General features: G+C 42.7%; 1 protein-coding gene across 1 annotated transcript; it reads right to left on the bottom strand.

Moving 5' to 3' along the window:
- Nucleotides 1-1895: 1895 nt before the first annotated feature.
- Nucleotides 1896-2585, bottom strand: LOC119732992 (craniofacial development protein 2-like). Its single transcript, XM_038206573.1, has one exon. It carries the CDS (start codon nt 2583-2585, stop codon nt 1896-1898), a length of 690 nt encoding a protein of 229 aa, XP_038062501.1.
- Between the last annotated feature and the right edge of the window lie 17639 nt (nt 2586-20224).

The following is a 20224-nucleotide window of genomic DNA, read 5'->3' as shown; positions in this document are numbered from 1 at the left end:
GTTCATTTTTCTTTCCATGTCTTTCAATTCAATTCAATTCAATTTATTATACTCGTCACGTAAAAAAACATGAAAGTTGATTTCAGATTACCATGTCTCACATCCATAGAGGAGAACTGTGTCAATAACTTCATTTTGGTGATAATTGGTAACGAGTGGCTTCTCCACAGCTGTTCCAACTTCCAAAAAGTCGTTCAGACCAGTGCCTTGCGTCTTTTGAGGTCGGTTGCGCTGGATTCTACCATTGATCCCAGATATTTAAAATCAGTCACATGTTTTATTGGACTGCCGTGGACATGAAGTGAGGAGGAAGGCTCGCAATGTGCCGTAATGTACTCCGTCTTGGGTACATTAATTATGAGGCCAACGCCTTCTGCTACTGAAGCTGAAGCTGCTCCAGAATCCAAACCAGCGGTGGCTTTGTTTAGAAGGTAGTCAACAACTATGATGAACACAAAAGGAGCAAGCACATCCCTTTGCAGAACTCCAGTGGATACATCAAAACGCTCTGAGATTCTTCCACCCACCATAACAGCACTTTCAGAGTTAAGATACATGGCTTGAATGGCGCTAACCACTGCTTCGGGTATGCCATATTGGCGTAATATGGAAAACATTACAGCTCTGTTGATGGAGTCAAAGGCTTTCCTGAAGTCAATACAGGTGACAGCAAGAGGAAGTTGGTAGTCTTTAAAGCCTTCCATTACCCTTCGAAGGACGTGAATCTGCTGAGCACAACTGCGTCCCGGACGGAAGCCAGCTTGGTTGCTCCTCAGTTTTGAATCAACGACGGGGCAAATCCTGTTCAGCAGAATTTTGTTAAAAACTTTTGCAGCTATTGATGTGATACTTATCCCGCGGTAGTTAGTCATGAGAGAGAGATTCCCTTTGCCTGGGCAGTGGTACGATGACATTTGTGGTCCAGTGATGTGGTGGTGATAATGTTGTATACGCCTCAACACAGAAATTATGGACGGCGTCTATTATTTGATCAGCTCCACTCTGTAGAGCTTCAGCAGTTATTGCACAATCAAGACCCGCTGCCTTGTTGGTTCTCAAAGCTTTGATGGCTTTGGCTGTCTTGTACCGTGAAGGAGAGTCGATGATGATGGGTAAGTCCTTCACAGCAGGTGGGGGTAACTCCGATGGAGGGCCATTTACATTAATGAGTAAGTAGCTGACATATTTGCTCCACTCTGAAAGCAGTTCTGAATCACTAGCAGGGACTGTTCCATCTCTCTTTTGACTTTGACACTTGTTCTTTTGTCATTCCCCGAGAGGTCATGGATAATTTTCCATGTAGTGGTGTAGTCTCCCATTTCGTCTGCTAGCTTGAGATCATCTATCTGTTTGTTGAGTGCGGCATTTTCATCCCTCTTGTATGATTCGTTCAGAGAGGTGTTAAGTTTCCTCCACTTCTCCCTTGATTGTTGTGATTTTGATATTGAGTACCTCTTTTTGGCCTCATCTCTTTCATCTTTGAGTTCGATGGGTTTTTTCCTGACACCAAGCTTGGCATTTCACATGGTCTGCGTTCCTCCGATCACATTTTCAACCACTTCTTTTACAGCGGTTTCGAAGCTGTCATACCGTTCAGAAATTGTTGAAGTGATGTCATTCTGGAGTGCTTTAAATCTTTTGGATAGCTCGAGTTGAAACTTCTCCTTGATGGCAGGGTTTTGCAGTCTCTTTCAGTTGAACTTTGGTCGTCGAGATGGCTTATCCTTGCTAGTTCTAAGACTGGTGACTAGGGTAATGCTGACATGCGATGGTCAGAATCCAGTTCTACTGTGCTGTAAGCACGGCAATTCCGTATAGAGTTAACCTTGTAAACACTTGTTGTTTATCAAAATGTAATCCAGCTGATGCACAGAGCCTGAGGGGTGACGCCATGATCAGAATCGTGATTTAGGCTGGGGGAATCTCATTTGTGCTGGAGATTTATGCAAGTTGTTTTCTTCACACATGGTGACTAGCCGCTCACCATTGTCATTTGTGGTCTCATAAAAGCAGTGTCGTCCTACAACTGTCGGGTGATGGGAATGGCTGTCTAGTCCAACTCTGGCGTCGAAATCACCTAGGACTTGGGTGATGTTGTGCCTCTTGACTTGGTCCAAGTAGTCAGTCAGTGAAGTGTAGAATGCATCCTTGTCAGAAACGGCGGAGCACTCCGTTGGAGCATACACAATGGTGATGATTAACTGGGGATTTTCATAGAATGTTGCTGTTAGAATTCTGTTGGTGATGACGTGAACACACTGGAGACATTTGTAGATGTGTTTAGACATGAGTAGTCCAACGCCCCCCAATCTCCTGTCAGTGGCTGAGCTGTAAACAAGTACCCAGTTCTTATCATCAGACCATAGCTCTTCAGTTGGGTTAGAGGTAATTAGCCGATGCTCTTGTATGCCGACTATATCAATACCAGCATCAGCACAACCAAAGAACAGCTGACGGGTTTTCCCTTGTTGATATAGGGTACAAACATTGTAGGTGGACACAACAAGGGGTTTGAAGGTAGGCAGACGACGCTTATCAGGACCAACGGTCCGTGATGACTTCCCGGTTTCCCGCCGGCCCGTCATGAAGTCATTAGTAGACGGACGCCTAGCTTTTATTATTATTATTATTATTAGCAACCAAGGCATCTAAAATGGTTGGATTAAAAACATTTTGAAAGATATTTAAATAACATTTGAGTTTAAAATATTAAAACTTTTAAATAGCAATGCACATTAAACATTAAAACCTCCTATAAAAAAAAATCAATCCAAACCAAGTTACTGGAAACATGCTTTCACAGACCTAGAACATGACTAATAGAGCTCCACCGGACATGACAAATATTTAAATTTAAAAACAAAACATTTCCGTTATAACACATATTTAAATCATTTAGACACACATGCATTCACAGGTAACTTAACACGATATAAAAACACTTCAACCTAAAATACTCATTAATATCAACATCATTATCAACCAATAACATTGCCAAAAAATGACTAACGATTAGGACTGTAAATTATAGAGACACCAGGGAATGAAACTATTCTTTAGTCTGTTCGTTTTACAGAACTGACTGGCTGAACTGGCAGGCTGAACTGTCTTTGGTTCCTTAATGCATACGATACAGGCTTGTGTTTTTCGAGCAAATGATTCAGCCTATGGTTAGGATTTGACATGTCAGCGAATAACTGCTCAATGAAGTATTTAGATTCATTGTTGTAGTTTTCGTAATCGTTTCTTTGCCAGACAATATTTTAGTCCAGGTCTGGAAAAAAACTGAACGGGTGATTGGCCCTGAACAGCCTATTTCCGGAGGCGAACAGCCTATTTCCGGAGGCAAACAACGGCCGAGCTCTACTGAATATGATGTAGATAGCTCCTGGCCAGGAACACGAAAGCCAGAAGTGGAAATGTGACTTGTAGAGAGGTGTTAAGCACTTATATTGGCAACCAACCAAGGCTACGAGCCCCACCCGCCCAAGTTTAGAATCAGAGAATCACTCTCCTAGGTAAGCATCCAACAAAGGCTACGATCACCACCAGTCCTGCCCGAGCCTTGAACCAGAGTATCACTCTCCTAGGTGAGCAGTCAATCAAAGCTACGAGCCCCACCTGCCCGAGTTTAGAATCAGGGTATCACTCTCCTAGGTGAGCAGCCAACCAAGGCTACGAGCCCCACCTGCCCGAGTTTAGAATCAGAGTATCACTCTCCTAGGTGAGCAGCCAACCGAGGCTACGAGCCCCACCTGCCCGAGTTTAGAATCAGGGTATCACTCTCTTAGGTGAGCAGCCAACCAAGGCTACGAGCCCCACCTGCCCGAGTTTAAAATCAGAGTATCACTCTCCTAGGTGAGCAGCCAACCAAGGCTACGAGCCCCACCTGCCCGAGTTTAGAATCAGGGTATCACTCTCCTAGGTGAGCAGCCAACCAAGGCTACGAGCCCCACCTGCCCGAGTTTAGAATCAGGGTATCACTCTCCTAGGTGAGCAGCCAACCAAGGCTACGAGACCCACCTGCCCGAGTTTAGAATCAGGGTATCACTCTCCTAGGTGAGCAGCCAACCAAGGCTACGAGCCCCACCTGCCCGAGTTGAGAATCAGAGTATCACTCTCCTAGGTGAACAGTCAACCGAGGCTACGAGCCACACCTGCCCGAGTTTAGAATCAGGGTATCACTCTCCTAGGTGAGCAGCCAACCAAGGCTACGAGCTCCACCTGCCTGAGTTTAGAATCAGAGTATCACTCTCCTAGGTGAGCAGCCAACCAAGGCTACGAGCCCCACCTGCCTGAGTTTAGAATCAGGGTATCACTCTCCTAGGTGAGCAGCCAACCAAAGCTACGATCCACACCTGCCCGAGTTTAGAATCAGGGTATCACTCTCCTAGGTGAGCAGCCAACCAAGGCTACGAGCCCCACCTGCCTGAGTTTAGAATCAGGGTATCACTCTCCTAGGTGAGCAGCCAACCAAGTCTACGAGCCCCACCTGCTCGAGCTTCGAACCAGAGTATCACTCTCCTAGGTGGAAACGGAGTATCACTCTCCTAGGTGAGCAGCCAACCAAGGCTACGAGCCCCACCTGCCCGAGCTTCGAACCAGAGTATCACTCTCCTAGGTGGAAACAGAGTATCACTCTCCTAGGTGAGCAGCCAACCAAGGCTACGAGCTCCACCTGCCCGAGTTTAGAATCAGGGTATCACTTTCCTATGTGAGCAGCCAACCGAGGCTACGAGCCCCACCTGCCCGAGTTTAGAATCAGAGTATCACTCTCCTAGGTGGAAACAGAGTATCACTCTCCTAGGTGAGCAGCCAACCAAGGCTACGAGCTCCACCTGCCCGAGTTTAGAATCAGGGTATCACTTTCCTATGTGAGCAGCCAACCGAGGCTACGAGCCCCACCTGCCCGAGTTTAGAATCAGGGTATCACTCTCCTAGGTGAGCAGCCAACCAAGGTTACGAGCCCCACCTGCCTGAGTTTAGAATCAGAGTATCACTCTCCTAGGTGAGCAGCCAACCAAGGCTACGAGCCCCACCTGCCTGAGTTTGGAACCAGAGTATCATTCTCTCCTAGGTCAGCAGCCAACAAAGGCTACGAGCCCCACCTGTCTGAGTTTGGAACCAGACTATCACTCTTCTAGGTGAGCAGCCAACCAAGGCTACAAGCCACACCTGCCCGAGTTTAGAATCAGGGTATCACTTTTCTAGGTGAGCAGCCAACCAAGGCTACGAGCCCCACCTGCCCGAGTTTAGAATCAGAGTATCACTCTCCTAGATGAGCATCCAACAAATGCTACGAGCCCCACCTGCCCGAGTTTGGAACCAGAGTATCACTCTCCTAGGTGAGCAGCCAACCAAGGCTACGAGCCCCACCTGCCTGAGTTTGGAATCAGGGTATCACTCTCCTAGGTGAGCAGCCAACCAAGGCTACGAGCCCCACCTGCCCGAGTTTGGAACCAGAGTATCACTCTCCTAGGTGAGCAGCCAACCAAGGCTACGAGCCCCACCTGCCCGAGTTTTGAACCACAGTATCACTCTCCTAGGTGAGCAGCCAACCAAGGCTACGAGTCCCACATGCTCGAGTTTAGAATCAGAGTATCACTCTCCTAGGTGAACAGCCAACCAAGGCTACGAGCCCCACCTGCCCGAGTTGAGAATCAGGGTATCACTCTCCTAGGTGAGCAGCCAACCAAGGCTACAAGCCCCACCTGCCTGAGTTTAGAATAAGAGTATCACTCTCCTAGGTGAGCAGCCAACCAAGGCTACGAGCCCCACCTGCCTGAGTTTGGAACCAGAGTATCACTCTCTCCTAGGTGAGCATCCAACAAAGGCTACGAGCCCCACCTGCCTGAGTTTGGAACCAGACTATCACTCTTCTAGGTGAGCAGCCAACCAAGGCTACGAGCCACACCTGACCGAGTTTAGAATCAGGGTATCACTCTCCTAGGTGAGCAGCCAACCAAGGCTACGAGCCCCACCTGCTCGAGTTTTGAACCACAGTATCACTCTCCTAGGTGAGCAGCCAACCAAGGCTACGAGTCCCACATGCTCGAGTTTAGAACCAGAGTATCACTCTCCTAGGTGAGCAGCCAACCAAGGCTACGAGCCCCACCTGCCTGAGTTTGGAATCAGGGTATCACTCTCCTAGGTGAGCAGCCAACCAAGGCTACGAGCCCCACCTGCCTGAGTTTTGAACCAGAGTATCACTCTCTCCTAGGTGAGCATCCAACAAAGGCTACGAGCCCCAACTGCCTGAGTTTGGAACCAGAGTATCACTCTTCTAGGTGAGCAGCCAACCAAGGCTACGAGCCCAATCTGCCCGAATTTAGATTAAGGGTATCACTCTCCTAGGTGCGCAGCCAACCAAGGCTACGAGCTCCACCTGCCTGTGTTTGGAATCAGAGTATCACTCTCCTAGGTGAGCAGCCAACCAAGGCTACGAGCCCCACCTGCCCGAGTTTAGAATCAGAGTATCACTTTCCCATGGCTGACGAGCCCCACCTACTCGGAGCGGTCTGGTTTTAAGGCGCCAGAGATCCGCCTGCACACCTCTGCCCTCAGTTGGAAATAGGGATCTTCACGAGAAGCCGGGCAGTAGGAGTGTGAATAGGAGAGGCTATTGGCAACGCAGACCAAATAGGACATTTCTTTGAAACACTCGCTTCCTAAAAGTGGCACAGAATGTGTTTTTTTTTGTCTTTGCGGTTATTGAAACGTATCTCTATATTTACAATAGCAATCTTAACTAAACAAACGGTATTTTCAAGCTAAGTCTGTGTTCTTGAGGATCGTGTAAACAGTTGCAGTAAATTCCGGTTGTAAATTGGCGAAAAAGGCGGGGTTTACATGCACCATTATTTTCAGGACATTCTGTATGTGTCTTTGCTAAAAAAAAGTGGTATTTGCCTAAAACTATGAAATGTAGGTACCTTTTCGACAACTTGTTTTTACATATCTAATGCAAGTGTGTTGTGAATTTTAGTTTCTGATTTCAATTTCAGATGTCGAATGCATGTGCTTAGCCTTAGATCGAAACCAGTGCATGTCAAAAAAGCATTGAGTCAAGAGATATTCCGTTTTCAATTGTGAAACAGAAATGGACGAAGAACTCAAAACGCCAGTGGAGCTACAGCCTAGCTTGGGCTTTGAGAAGAAACTCGTCAAAGGATTAGTTCTTCAGTCATCCAAACCAGGTGAAGATTTCCATAAGACAGCACTTTAGTTAAGATTTGTAACAGTGAGCAAAGCAGGAAAGGGCTCCCCAATGAATGATCCTTTAAGGTTTCAATCACTTCAGCATTAAGAGCTTCTCGTGCATGCCGGGCAAACATAATTGTCTTTTTTTGTTAAGGATGGATCAAATTCAATTTCAGATGTCGAATGCATGTGCTTTGATCGAAACCAGCGGAAGTCAACAAACATTAGATTCATGAGATATTCCGATTTGGAAATGGCATTCGAAATACACCTTTTTTTAAAAACATTCAAGTAGTAAAACGCAGGTTGGATGTTTCGAAATACGTTGTTTTTTAGTGCATTTGATTTGTAAATAAAGTACACGTTTGAATGCATAATTTCTCTTGAGAAAGTACATTCCGTTATTAAAGCACACGTTATATCTTTCAAAAGACACTTTTTGCTTCAAAAATACATTTTTTTTCTTCGATTTTTTTTTTACTCTAATTCGGCTTTGTACCTGTCTCTATTCTCATGTTTCGTTTTTTTCATGTTAGTTATAAAATGAGGCAATTTAAGAATGCTAAAAACCTATTGACATATTATCATTGTCAAAAAATAAATATTTTGTGAGCCAGATTTCGCTGACAATAATTCAAATCATAATCAGTCCCATGATGACCAATCCAATCATTATGTCAAAAAATGGCAGCCGTCATTGGTAATTTTGTGGCTATTCTTGGATATCGCCATAATAAATGCGCTTGATGTACTTGTAAATATTGCCGCTGCCAAAAAAAATCATTGCTCTTTTTGAGACATTTCTGTTTAAAAATCTTCCTGATTCAAGTTTTGTCCTCCGAAAATCAAACTGCCGTTACAAAGCAGCATGCACGCTTTTGTTTTCTGGTAAACCATCAAACGACAAATCTTCTTACCAAATAATCATGGCAAGACTCTCATATTAAGATAAATCTACTGTTGTTAGATAATATTCTTTTTTTGAAACCGCTGTTCAACTGTTCGACTTTTAAACCAATACTGTGTGTGACAGTAACAACAACTAAATTTTTGAATGTTGCTTTTTTATTCCACAGGCACTAGTCCATCTACGTGGTTGCCAGAGAGTCCCTCACCGACCCCGCCCAGTCCTCACTTCAGGAGATTGCCTTCCTGGGAAGATTTTTCTTGGGGGAAATTAAGTTCAAGATCGAAGCCACTTTGGCCACCTTCGCCATCTTCTATTGTTGCAACTCCTTCTAATGATATAGCACTGCAATCAGATAATAACACAGTGAAGATATACGACATCATCAAAGGTGTTCGAAAAGGAATCTTCACAATCCAAGAAGATATATTCCGCTTTGCTTTTGTTCCATACAGAGGTTGGTGCAGTCCATCTTTACTGACTATTGTCCACAAAATGGCGTCGAATAAGGCCGTTGTAAAGTTTGTGTACCAAGACCTTCATCAGTTTTATTCAACCGGCAGTTCTTTGTTTTTCATTGAATATCACCGCCATGCTTGTTTGTCTAAATGTCGATTCTTCTCGACATATTTTCTAAATGTCTTTCGCACACATCGGAATACCAATTTCGCAACGAGACAAAGTTTCGTACACTAATAGCGCTACTTAAAACTTTTCTCCATCGGTTTGGTGACTGCAAAATTACTACATGGCTTAAATGTGAAATAACACTACTTGTATGGGACTTCTCATATTATTAAATCTTCCATAATTTTAATTATATTGGATATAATGCCAATGTAAAAAAATTAGGCCAAAAAAAATAGTCAGTCTCTGGTCAGCGCGCGCGTCGATTTTAATCATGCGCGTCGACTTTATTTCCAAAACGTTCCGCGGTAGCTCCAACAGCGCCCTCTAGTGCCGCACCAAAGAATGGGAAATTGCACCAAGGCAAATGATCGAGGGCACCAAGGCAAATTATGGAGGACACCAATGTACATGAGGACACCAAAAAAGCAAAATAGTCCCCCACCTTGTCTGTACAATGAATACAAGCTTGAAAAAAAGGGGGGAAAAAGCCGCTTCGCCGCATCAATTCCGGAACTTTGGTCTGACCAGAGACCGAGTATTTTTATTTTTGGCCTTACTGGCGTTTGAAAGGCTATTACTGAGATAATTTTACATGTATTTTCTTCGAATTTTGATTGAACTACAGATGCAGATGTCATTTCAGCTACACAAGATCGATTGGTGGTGATACAAAAAGATGACCCTTATGTCAAAATGTACACAATGGAAGGAAAGGTTGACTTCCAGTTTTTGACGAAACAACATGATGATAAAGGCGAGGAGGCTACTGGGTTAGTGATTCCTTGTCCACAGAGTATGGCAGTAAAGAAGGACGGTACCATCGTAGTGGGTGATGTGGCAAGGTATGTGTTGACTGAGCACAGCCCCAAAGATGGTAAGATCCTACGCACCATGCAGGTCAAGATTAAACCGACATTTCTGGCCGTTGATGACGACAACAGAATCCTCGTCAGCGATTGCCACAATATACTCGAAGTCGACGAAAGCAGCGCTCAATCCATCACCTTCCAACCAACGATAGACGGTCGAACAGGTGAAGTATCTGGTTTATGCTGCAATAAATTGGGTATCTTCGTGGATCTATATGCGGGCCTACGCTACGGAGGGCACACACATCGGCTTGATAACCGAGGGAAGTTCGTTGAATGCATTGGCTGGCACCGTTCAATCAACCCGCCCCATAGGATTACTGTCACTGGTCAGCAATATCTTGCAGTGGGAGGGTTCGACAACGTTACGATATACAAAGGTAAATCAGATTGAAACAACTGGACGGAAATATGAGAGTTTAATCCATCAAGTTTGATCAAATTTCGTCAAATATTAAGACAATTCCTTTCTTTTAATAATTGAAAGGGGTGAAATTCTTTTCGGAAAGATTTGCCTAATATGTTTGCAAAGTTAGTCGGTCTGTCGGTCGGTGGTCGATATCGGGCGTTATTTTTTTTTTAGGTCATTTGAATGTTTTCCTGAACATTCGCAATGTCTTTATGGGTAATATGTTTCGTTCTTTTTAAATTTATATTGTGCCATATTATTTTAAACAGACATGGACGAAAAATTCAAAACACAGGAAAAGGATAGATTGGGCCACACAAAGACAAGAAGAGCCCTAACAGAGCCATTAGCACAAGGTGAAGATTCGCATCACATACACGGTGAGTCAAAACAAAAGTGACCTGAATTAAAGTTTTTTTTCCCTCAAATTTCAAACACCAAGGAAGTATATCTCAAAAAATACCATCTTCTTCCTCTTAGTTCAAAATGAAAAAAGAAAAGATTTACTGAAATTGTTCCATATTACCCGAAGTTATGCACGTTTATTTAAATGCAACCAATTTTATAGGTGTCCATGGAATGTCATTTGAAGCTATTGAGCTGAACGAGAAGACAGATTACACGAAGGGGGTTTAGATAAAAATGAGATTTCTTCAACATGTCGAGTTTTTATCACAAAAAAATGGTTAATAAGATTAAAATGAACTCATTGAACTTCATCCGATGGCATGTTTTTCACTTAGTTGAACAAAACGAACGGGATGTTTTTCAGATAAAAACTGGCGTGTCTTTCCTCTCCGCGGTGCTGCCATTTCGACAGTCACTGGCATTCGCCGAGATTTTGGTGCATGCGCACAAACTAAGTGAGCGGGATGATCATACGTTCTCGGCGAATAATAGACTCGTGGCCGCAGTGTTTGAATTCTTACTGCGGATTGCCCGTTCTTAGCCCAAACGCGTCTTTTTTTCCTCCTCTCTTTCATGGATCTGAAGTCATTGCTGTTCCATCACTTAGGCAAACCTTTATGCAACAACTTTATGTCAATTCTTCATGTACACTATATGAGAATGGACCCCCCCCCTCTCTTGTTTTACTTCTCACACTACTGAACAGGTCTACTCGCCCTCATCACTCCAAAGAAGGTTGCTAAAATAATTAAAACCATGGAAGTTTGAAACTTCCAAACTTACTGGCCCTGATGTAACTCCTGTCATTGCAATGAAAACGTGTTTCCCGGAACTTTTTTTTTAGTTTTGTCCAGCTATCTAACATGTCGAGAATGCCTCTGTATCTCCTTCGTCTTGGTAAGTGGCGTCTGAGTTTTGTTGACATCATTCGAGGATTTAACGAAGGCATGGTCGGTAGAAACTCGTTGCAGATCAATGTCTGACCCTTTTGAGATCTCCCATGGAGTAAGACAGGGTTGTGTTTTAGCACCAGTCCTATTATAAAAATCCCATCTTATAATAAAAATCCCATCTTATAATAGCACCAGCCCTGTTCTATCTGTTCCTGTCAGCAGTTCTGAAGACCCTGATAGACAAACTAAGTTATGTTGTCTTCATTAATTCCCGACAAAATGGGAAGTTATTCAATCTGGCAAGACTCTGAGCAAAAACAAAGGTGAGAGAGGACTGTGTTTGAGAGCTGATCTTTGCCGACGACTCTGGCCTTGTGGCTCACACCTTTGCGGACATCCAGGAGGTCATCAACCACTTCGCTGAAGCCTCTCAGAAGTTGGGCCTCAATATTAACATAAAAAAGACAGAAGTGCTCTACCAACCAGCACCGAACCCTATACTCACCCGTCATTCTATAAAGATTTACTGAGCTGCAGTCAGTCCCGAAGTTTACATAATTATCTGGTGAGTACAGTACATTCAACGACACTCTTGATGCCGAGATTTCTATATTGCATCCAAGCTGGAGCTAAGCCGAAAACGTAGTTGGTCATAGCATGGTAAACTTACTTGGACCAAACACGGTTTTTTAGAACATTCTGAACACCACAAAGTGCAAAGTCTATCGTTCTCTTGACCTAACTACATTGCTGTATTCAGCCGATGAAATGTACATTCATTACAGACGACCATAAGGAAATTATACAGCGTGAAGCTTCGTCACCTGATACATGTCCTTGAAATTCATTGGAAGGACCGTGTGACAAATATTGAGGTTCTTGAACATGGCAGCATGCCAAGTGTTGAGTCTAAGCTTCTTACTGCCCAGTTGAGATGGGCTGGGCATTTAGTACGGACGGATGAGTCAAGACTTCCTCGGACTTTATTCTACGGAGAAATCTTTAAAGGAAAGGAGCGAGTTGGCTGCCCGAAACCTAGGCATCATCTTAAGGCATCCAAGATATTGGATTGCCATCGGCGTTCGTGACCCAAACACGTCTTCTATTCCTGCTCTCTTTCTTAAAGCTAAAGTCATTGCTGCTCAATCACATAAGGCAAACCTCTTTTGCAATCAACTTTGTCTAATTCTACACATAATGATGGACACACCCTCTGCTTTTCCTTCTCGCACTACAACGAACAGGACTGATCACCCTCATCCCTCCAAAATATTTTAAACCATGGAAGCTTCGAAACGCACTGGCCCTGATGTAATCTCTGTCATTGCAATGAACATGTGTTTACCTGAACTTTCTGCAGTTTAGTCCAAGTATATGTAACCCTCATCACTACTAAGAAGGTTGCCAAAATTATTCATACCCTGGATGCTTCCAAATGTACTGGCCGTGCTTTGAAAGAGTGGTACTCTGAACTTACTGCAATTTTGTCCAGGCTAAAAGTGTGCTTTGATGCCTCGGTATTTCCTTCATTTTGGACAGTGGTGTCAGTTGTCCCCGATTTTTGTGAGCGCTCCAAGCCCACCATTTAACGTCCTATCAGTCTGCTTCCTGTAGTAGTAAGATGTTTCACCAAGAGAACAACGGCATTCTCACCGACTGCCAGTATTGCTGTATTGTTCTGCTGTCCCTAATCACTGACTATTCTAACGGGACCTTAGATCTGAGGGATGAGGCTTGTGTACTTGTGTATAGCTTGAGCGATCTCAGAGACTTTTGACATAGTGTGGCATGCTGGCCTTTTGCACAAGCTTCAGTCATTTGGCGGGTAAGGTAGAATCGTATTTTTCACCTATGCTGTCCTCTCCATCCGCATATGTATAAGATAGCTATTCGTCCTGTTATAGAGTACTGCTGCCACATATGGGCTTGAGCTTCTTTCTGCCTGTCACCTACGGTAGGCCATTTAGCTAATATGGTTGGTATGGAGTTGGGCTTGTCCGTTACAGCCTCGGTCGTTCCCACCGTTGGTCTGTTACCAACCTCTGTCTATTTTGCAGATACTGTCATGGTCACTGCTCATCTGTTCTGTCCAACATGGCTCCTCCAGTTACGACTGTTTGAGAGGGAAACGAGGCTTTCTGTCGTTTGTTGTTTATCAGGATGTACCAGTTTATTAATAGGTTTGTCAGACCTTGAGATAAGGCAGACATGCACAACTGACGAACATTATGTGTTTATCTTACTTTGTTAACTGTGTTGGTTACGTTCAAATTCACTGTATAGACTAACACCCACCTCCGATTTTCTACTATTTTTCAAATCCAAAGAAACACACGAGTGCAGAGCTCAAGCAAGTCGTGAATCCTTGATTACTGGAAGCATTTCTTCAACCAAATCAAAGGTATTTTTAACGGTGTCTTTACGATGGGTGTAATTGGTTCGATTAATTGTTATGGCTATTGTAAATTGATGTCAGCTCTCTTTTATAATGCTGAAAACAAAAGGCCATTATGCATTTTTAGCAGCAGTGTGGCAGAGTACAACGGGCTGGAGGTTTTAAAAGCAAAATCGGGACACTGACAGAAGATAAATCAGGACGTTGAAATGATGAAAGGGACGAAAACTCTATAACAACAGGCACAAAAATACGATACGAGCGTGTTTTCAAACTTAGTAGTTCATCTCCGGTTTGGTGAGCTATTAACTTGTACGCTCTTTTGTAGTTCTCGTTGAAATAACTGATGCCCTATATAAGAATGTTTCTGTGCAATTCGTGATGAAAAGTTGCTTAGTGGAATGCTAAACGACTTACTAATTTGGGCGCAATGAATATTTGTGTTAAATCGCAACTAAAGCCTATCAATCACACTTTTTATATGAAAATGGTGATTTTATGTTGTGAATCAGTTTCAGACCAGCCACGACACAAATGAGCAAGGTCCACATGAGTCAAATCATCTCCAACTGGTGTTAAAAGAAGTCAACAATCTGACTGAGAATCTTTCTGAAAGTAAGCGGTTGGATAGCAGACTCCAGTCACCTTACATCGCCATGGGTTACTTCAATGAGAAGGGCGGAAGCTTGTCCCTGGATGAGTACGGCGTGCACCTCACCATCCCGCGTGGTGCAATAGCTCCAGGCTCTCCTCAGCAAGTCTACATCTATGTAGACCCTACTGCACCACCGAATGATGCAGTTGAGCCGACAGAGGTCGCGCTTTCACCACATGTAAAGTGCGGTCCTGAAGGGTTGAGATTTGAAGAGAGCGTGGGGCTGTCCTTTCCTCACCACGCTGTTTTGAAAGGTGAAAGATATGACAAGCTAGTTGTCAGGAAGCGTCATAACAACTCACAAGAGAGGCAGTGGGAGGATGGTTATCCTGCATTAGTGACAGAGAAAATGGTAACTGTCTTGATCGATAATTTCAACAAATCATCTCTAGTTTGTACGCACACTCCCGGATGCAGTAAGCGGCTAAAGGTCGGCGCCTTCGGAGGCCTCCTTGACAGGCGTTGTCGTCAGTATGCATTTCGGGTCCGTGTTTGGAACGACGAAAAAAGAGTTGAAGAGGTATGTATAGATAAACAAATGCAGGAATCATTCCATGTTTTATCGCTTTTGTGCTTACATGCAAATCAATGCTTCATTTGATGATGCGTCAAAGTTGTAAATCGTGAAAGTGCGAAACTTTTTCGCCTAAAAATTCCGCAACTTGAATCCGCTTACTAGTTACTCAACGTTTAACATCGAATATATAACGTTCTTATCATTGAAATGTCTGCACAGTATGTTCTCAAATTGGAGGAAAAAATGGAGTCCAAGATGTTGGACGTCTTCAGAAACCTGCAGTTTTTCTGGGATGGTGGAAACGTGGCTGTCAGTGTGTCAGGTCTGGGAGGTGGTTGGTCAGTTGAAGGAGCGACCGAACAGGTTGGTGTTATACAATGAGTCCTGTTCTATTGTTTTGACAACTATCTGTTCAAAAAAGACACTTCCCAGATGTGTAAACAATTTCCAATATCCTTGTGACCAAATGGATTACCATGCATATATTGCAATGCATCTGATAAAAGTTGGATTTTGTATATTCACAACAATAAATAGAATGGCTCTTGTCGGACAAGTCACATTCATGGATTTTCAAGCACTTTAAACTCTAGCTAAATTTGTCTCAGATGTGTCACTAATTTGCTCTTTGCTAGTAACGTCCGAATTATTTACTTCAAACTTATTACCAACAGATCATCAATGAGGAAAACATACGAAAGGACGCAGAGAACTGCGTGACGTTTACCGTGATACAGCAACCGATGGGTTCAGACGACGCAAGATTCTACTGCGTTGTTACTACAAATCAGTATCAGTGTTTCCCAACTGAATATTCCAGAAATAAAATCAGAGTTTGTATGGCGATCTGCCCAAAACAGGTAAGTTATCACTGCCTCAAATTACAGTTGCTTTCCTACACATCTGCGTATGAACAAAGACTCGGAAAGTCAGGAAACTGACCGAGTTAGATATTTTAACTTTATCGTTACCTCAAGAGTCTAATCAATTTATGTCTTGTGTTTTTTAATATTGTTTTAAGGTGTTAAAGACCACAAATTAAAACAAATCCCTCCGTTGTAATTTTCTAAATCAATAGTTATTTTTGAAAAAACACTAAAACGACATTCTAAAATGTGTGAAGGTAATAATTATTGCAAATAATGGTGATTTAGAACTAGGACTATGGCCAATCAAATTGGAATATTTTTATTAACGAATTGAAACATATTTTGCCATTCAAGACTAGAAAGATCACCGAAATGCAGAAGTCAGACCATCTCCATCTGGTGTTAGATGAAGTAAAGAAGCTGACAGAGAAACACACTGAAAGTGAGCTGTTGGATAGCAGACTACAGTTACCATACATCGCCATGGGTTACTTCAACGAGGAGGGTGGAAGCTTGTCCCTGGATGAGTACGGCGTGCACCTCACCATCCCACGTGGTGCAATAGCTCCAGGCTCTCCTCAGCAAGTCTACATCTATGTAGACCCTACTGCACCACCGAATAATGCTGTTGAGCCTACAGAGGTCGTGCTTTCACCACCTGTCAAGTGCGGTCCTAAAGGGTTGAGATTTGAAGAGAGCGTGGGGCTGTCCTTTCCTCACCACGCTGATTTGAAAGGTCAAAGATATGACAAGTTAGTTGTCAGAATGCGTCATGACGACTCACAAGACGGTCAATGGGAGGATGGCAATCCTGCATTAGTAACAGAGGAAATGGTAACTGTCTTGATCGATCATTTCTGCGTATTTTACCTGGTTGGCCAACTTACTCCCGGTAGTGGTAAGCGGCTGAAGGTCGGTGCCTTTGGAGGCCGCCTTGACCCAGGATGTGGTCAGTATGCATTTCGAGTACATGTTTGGAACGACAACAAAGACGTTGAAAAGGTACGTAATAGTCTACATGTAAAAAACAACATGGAAAACTGTCCACCTATGTTGTATTTGCGCTTACATGCGAATCAATGCATCATTTGACGTTTCGTCAAAACTGTGAGGCACATATTTTAACTTTTTTTCCTGAACATTTCGTGACTTAATGTGATGTAAGCTACTTGCGCAGCCCCAGGGTTTGTTGAGGTGTGAACGACAACGAGGATGGGACATGAATCCCTGCTTGGACCAAGGCTAGGAGGCGGGCTGGTACACAGAAGTCAACTCAAATCAACAGTCAGGATTATCAGCAACTGATATCAATGGTTATTTATTCATTGTCACAACAACCACCTCCAAGAAACACTCTAATTACACTTCCAAGAAACACTCCAAGAAACACATTGTATAATGAATACAAGACTTTAAAATACGCCTCACATGGCTAATGCTATCGTACGCGTGCATATATGCGAGTACACGCAAACCAGCGTCCCCATACTTGAATGCATGTACACCTACACGCAACAGACACATTTATAATAGGGCATTATAATTATGTGACCTTAACGTTGAATAGATCACACAAAATAAACAATTTGTAACATGTATCTCCACTCACCCATTCCTGGATGATCAAGTAGGACATTCAGTAAGCTGTTCTACAAAAATGCCCAACCTTACTACAAGACAAAATAATAAGCTAAATTTGTGCTTGAGAATTCAGTGAAATTGTCGACTGTGTAACAAAGTTGTCGAATGCAGGGGAAAACATCCTCGTCAAGCGATGGAAAGCATACCCGTCAAGTGAGGGCGCCCTTGCGTCTACCACATTAAAACCCGCTTATTCGTTGACTCGACTTGCACAAAATATAGAACAACGTTTTAGGCCAAAAAAGTCTCCGGTTTCTGGTATGGGACTTGCTTCCAAAAAGTGGTGCGGCGACGCAGCTTTTTTTTATCTGTTTTTTTTTGGGTCAAATGTCGGCTGATGACTGCAAATGGTGCCTGACTAAACTTAGTGCAAATATATGGGAGTCCAGAGAGGCCACATAAAGCTTATTCTCGATCATAATCCCATCTAAAAACACGTTAAAATTGTGCAGCAGCAGGATTCCAGTCAAACCAGTGAGTTTGGCGGTTTTGAGACATCATATTTTATTTTTATTTTTTTTAAGCGCGCGCATTGGAAATGATTCATGATCCAGTTTTAACGTGAAAACGCAGACCATTCCTTGTGGTCCAACAATGCTTATAAGCCTGTCCCCTGTTCTAAACTGCAATACGCACGTTTTTTTTCCTGTACCCTACGATGTCACTAACCTAAAGGCAAACCGGGTTGCGATTTGTTTTCCCAAACAAGATCTGACAATATCAAAATAGGGCACTTTCTCTGCGTTATATTCTCTGAATATTCATGATGTCCAGGGCTTTAGAGAATAAGTTATGTAACAAGGAATAATGGCGTTTAAATCGCCGACAACTGGCAGCTGATTTAGGGACTGGTTGGAAGTAGTCCTGACTTCTAATCAGGTGATCCGAGTACGAATCTCATTGAGCGTTTTTCACTTCTTCTCATTTTACCTTTTAAACAACTAAAGTGAGGAAGGAACATTATCTCACAAGACGTAAAGCCTATCTTGGGTTTGTGTTTTGGAGAAAAATGCATTAGATATGAATGTAATTGACCAATCAGAAGATGGAAAACGAATGTCGTTTGGGGAAAAAAAGATTCGCAGGCGGTCCGGAGTATCGAGACAGACTTTGTTAGTAATCACATTTGTAATTCGCCATGTAATTGTATTTTTTTTTTTGCAAAGAATGTCGTCCAACAGACGGGGAGGCAGATGGCAACAAACAGCTTGGACTTCTTCAGAAACCTGCCGTTTTTCTGGGATAGTGGGAATTTGACTGTCAGGGTGTCTGATCTTAAGGATGGATGGAAAGTTCTAGGAGCGACTGAACAGGTTGGTGTAGTGTAATCATTTCCGTTCTCTTATTGTTGTGATTGTCCTTGCAATGTTTTGATTTTGGGTAACTCATCGTGGTTACAGTTGCTTTCCAGAAGTCGTAGTTTTACCACAAAGAGTTTCTCAATACTATATTTTAAAAGAAGGGCATCATATGACAGTTGAATATTTATAGTCATTTTGTGATTAGAGTTTCACTTGTATTTGTCCCACTTTTGCATTCATTTTCAAGTGTTGTAAAGCTAACATTCTGTCCATAGTTATCTCACAAATATGTCACTAATTGCTATTACTGTTCGATTTTTCTACTTGAATATATTTTTTTTAGATCATAAGCAAGGAACAAATACGATTATATGCTGAAAACTCCGTAACGTTCCAGCTAATACTGCAAGCACGGGATCTAAAAGACGAAGGGTTGTACTGCCTTGCTCACACATACCAGTGTTCTCCAACTGAAGATTTGAGGAACGAAAGCAAAGTTCTTCTGTCGATCTGTCCGATACAAGTAAGTCATTGTCCTATTTTAGTTGCTTCCCAACATAGTCGTGACAAAGGACGACTAGTCAGTAATTTTAATGAGGACAACATTTTTGCTTTCTTAAGTTGGTAATTTTGCTCGTGCCAGTGGACCAGCCTATGGTCCTCTTTGATGCTGACTGACTGTCACTTGTGACATCTACTTGCTAATATCTCTCGCTGACTTGCTGTCACTTGTAAATTAGACTGGTTACCGATCTCACTGACTGACTGTCACTTGTGAATGAGAGTAGTTACCTATCCAAGTGGCTTATGTCACTATATCATGGGTTACATTTACTAAAGTCTACTACATCATTTAGCTTAGTTCAAGAACATTTAAGCCATTTTGAATCAATTGAATGGAATTTTGTGTGCTCTTGAACCAGCATTTTTAGGCTTGTATAGTCCTTCCTCGACAGTCTCAGTCTGAAAGGATTATGCAACTATGAGTTTGCGAAATTAATAGCTTATTAATTAAAAACAAATGTGTAAATTACATAAGGCACATGATGATTACCATAGAAGAGCGTTAATAAGTCCAGTTTACAGGGCTGAGGACTTCAGTAGATTGAGCTACATTGTAACGATAGAGAATTGTTTACCAAACTGACCTAAAATAGTTACTGCAGACATCTACAGGGTGACCCCCATAGAACATGCAACCCTAAAACATTTGCCTTTAAAAATAAAAACAGGATCAGTGTATTTTATATTTAGCGGTATCAGATTAAAGTTGAGAGTTTTTTTCTTTCAAATACTGAAAAAAAATCGTGCAAATAGAACTTTGGGTTACTGAGAAAATGCCAATTATGTAAAAGTTGTAATTTTTCCTGTATGCAATCAATTACCCTAGTAAGGGATTTTCACTGTACTTTTTGCGCATGTCCTAATCCTTAAAAACAACACGGCACATAAAATGGCGAGAGTACTTATAAATGAATTTGATGTAAATACCTTTTTTTTGCACCTGAACAGGTATCTCAACCTTTTAAG

Source organism: Patiria miniata, unplaced genomic scaffold (genome assembly GCF_015706575.1).
Source record: "Patiria miniata isolate m_02_andy unplaced genomic scaffold, ASM1570657v1 HiC_scaffold_25, whole genome shotgun sequence".
In the NCBI taxonomy this organism is placed as follows: domain Eukaryota; kingdom Metazoa; phylum Echinodermata; class Asteroidea; order Valvatida; family Asterinidae; genus Patiria; species Patiria miniata.
The sequence above is the reverse complement of the archived record's forward strand: the minus strand, read 5'-3'. Positions and strand labels throughout refer to the sequence as shown.